The sequence below is a fragment of the Rhinoraja longicauda genome, chromosome 20, assembly GCF_053455715.1.
Source record: "Rhinoraja longicauda isolate Sanriku21f chromosome 20, sRhiLon1.1, whole genome shotgun sequence".
Taxonomy (NCBI): domain Eukaryota; kingdom Metazoa; phylum Chordata; class Chondrichthyes; order Rajiformes; family Arhynchobatidae; genus Rhinoraja; species Rhinoraja longicauda.
This window is the reverse complement of record NC_135972.1, coordinates 4981929-4984570: the sequence shown is the minus strand read 5'-3', so window position 1 is coordinate 4984570 and position 2642 is coordinate 4981929. Positions and strand designations below refer to the sequence as shown.

The window sequence follows — 2642 nt, the reverse complement described above, 5'->3', positions numbered from 1 at the left end:
AGCAATTTATTTTAAAGAGAATTGCGATTTTCCCAAGTCACAATGGAAACCGTTCGAGGAATGGGCCCAACGGGTCCACTTGGTCTAGTGTATTACTAAAACTCTCTGTTTGTTTGTGCATTTTATTAATTGTACATAGTTTGGGGCTTGACACAGCCAAAACTGTACACGACAGCGTGACATTTTTAGACCCACCCTACTCACCATTCCTCCGTGCTCTCAATAAACCCACATTTGTTACTTTTTATTAAAAATTTACCTTATAAGCTTTAATAAATGTGCTCCCCTACCCCCCCCGGGAGGACCGCTGCCCGCGTGTGACTTTCCTCCCTGTGGTGCAGCGCGCGGCAGAGGCTGCGGCAGAGGATCCACAAGATGGCCGTCCCCGCCTCTCGCAGTCGAGCTGCAGGGGAGGCTTCAGCTCCACGCCCGGCCACCAGGAAAAATAGGGCCGAGGTCAGTGCCTTCTCCCTGTCCCCTTTCGCCCACCCAAAGCCCTGGGAGACACTCCCCGCCCGGCAACGGGTCCATGCAATCAGGAGACACTTCGGCTCCACGCCCAGCCCACAGGAGAGGCCCGCAGGAGAAAAGGGGCCCAGGTCACTGCTTTTTTCCGTGACCCCTTGCCCACCCATGGCCACGGGGGCATTCCCACCCGGCAATGCCTCCACGGTTGGGCCGAGTGGGGAGTAGTAGCAGGGGGGTAGGGATGAGGGGTGGAGGGGAGGGGAAGGAGGGGTGAAGGTGATGAGGGAGGGGTGAAGGGGAGGAGGGGTTGCTGCACCAATGCAGGTTTGGACCCAACGGGTATCTATCTATCTGTCTGTCTGTCTGTCTGTCTGTCTGTCTGTCTGTCTGTCTGTCTGTCTGTCTGTCTGTCTGTCTGTCTGTCTGTCTGTCTGTCTGTCTGTCTGTCTGTCTGTCTGTCTGTCTGTCTGTCTGTCTGTCTGTCTGTCTGTCTGGTCTGTCTGTCTGTCTGTCTGTCTGTCTGTCTGTCTGTCTGTCTGTCTGTCTGTCTGCCTGCCTGCCTGTCTGTCTGTCTGTCTGTCTGTCTGTCTCTTATTATTATTATTATTATACTACTAAAACAGATCTTGTATATATATATATATATATATATATATATCTATATACTATTAAAACTATATATATTCCACTGATGTCGGCTGAATACGGCAATTCCGGCAAAATGGTGAACCGTAGCGCCACGATTTTTGTACCGCCTTAATCAGCATGCGGTTCGCTGATGGAAAATGATATTTTTATTTAATTCGGACGCATATTTTTTAAGTTACAGAGGTTTAAAAGTGCTGCCTCCCCCTGATTTATCGAAGTTTTGACAGAAGGGGGGCGCTGCGGTGCGGATTTATTCTTCATTGTGATGTCACAATGCCCCTCCCTGTGAGATGAACTCGAGCAGACCCCCCCTTCCCCCCCCCCGTGGTATTCAGCGTGTGACGTCACAATGCCCCTGTGCCTCTCCCGTCCCCCCTTCCCCCCCGTCCCCCTCCCCTACCTCCCCCGCCTCCCCCCCCTTCCCCTCTCCCTCCCCCCCTCCCCCCTTCCCCTCCCACCCTTCCCCCCCCTCCCCCCCTTTCCGCCCTCCCCTTCCCCCTCCCTCCCCTCCTCCCTCCCTCCCCCTCCCCTACTCTCCCCCCTCCCCCCCTTCCCCTCTCCCTCCCCCTCCCCCCTTCCCCCCCTTTCCCCCCTCCCCCCCTTTCCGCCCTCCCCTTCCCCCCTCCCTTCCCCTCTCCCTCCCCTCCTCCCTCCTCCCTCCTCCCTCCCTCCCCCTTCCCTCCCTCCCCTCCTCCCGGTTACAATGGAATACCCTACGAGGACGGGCCCAACGGGGAAAGAGTGGTACTGGGGAAAAGGGGAGAGCCCCCCTCCCTCCCCCCTTCCCCCCTCCCTCCCCCCTCCCCCCCCCCTACCCCCCCCACCCCCCCCTCCCCCTCTCCCCCCTCCCTCCCCCCTCCTCCCCTCCCCCCTCCCTCCCCCCTCACCCCTACCCCCTCACTCCCCCCCCTTCCCCCCTCCCCTCCCCCCCTCCCTCCCCCCTCCCCTCCTCCCTCCACACCTCCCTCCTCCCTCCCTCCCCCTTCCCTCCCCTCCCCTCCTCCCGTTACAATGGAAACCCTATGAGGACGGGCCCAACGGGGAAAGAGGGGTACTGGGAAAAGGGGAGGGTCCCCCTCCCCCCTCCCCCTTCCCCCCTCCCTCCCACCCCCTCCCCCCTCCCCTCCCCCCTCCCCTCCCCTCCCCTCTCCCTCCCCTTCCCCCCACCTCTGCCCCCTTCCTCCCCCCCTCCTCTCCCCCCCCTCTCCTCTCCCCCCTCTCCTCTCCCCCCCTCTCCTCTCCCCCCCTCTCCTCTCCCCCCCTCTCCTCTCTCCCTTCCTCCCCCCTCCCCCTCCCTCCCCCCCCTTCCCCCCTCCCTCCCCTCCTCCCTCCTCCCTCCCTCCCCCTTCCCTCCCTCCCCTCCTCCCGGTTACAATGGAATCCCTACGAGGACGGGCCCCAACGGGGAAAGAGTGGTACTGGGAAAAGGGGAGAGCCCCCTCCCTCCCCCCTTCCCCCTCCCATCCCCCCCTCCCTCCTCCCCCTCCCCTCCCCCTCCCCCCCCCTCCCCTCTCCCCCTCCCTCCC

At 61.1% G+C, this 2642-nt stretch overlaps 1 protein-coding gene across 1 annotated transcript in view; it reads left to right on the top strand.

Moving 5' to 3' along the window:
* Positions 1-375: 375 nt before the first annotated feature.
* The window catches only part of LOC144603752 (mRNA-decapping enzyme 1B-like), a 57779-nt gene continuing 55512 nt past the window's right edge, over positions 376-2642 (top strand). Inside the window, exon 1 of the mRNA XM_078417458.1 lies at positions 376-456. Coding sequence (XP_078273584.1) covers positions 376-456 — 81 coding nt within the window. The remainder of the gene's footprint in view (positions 457-2642) is intronic.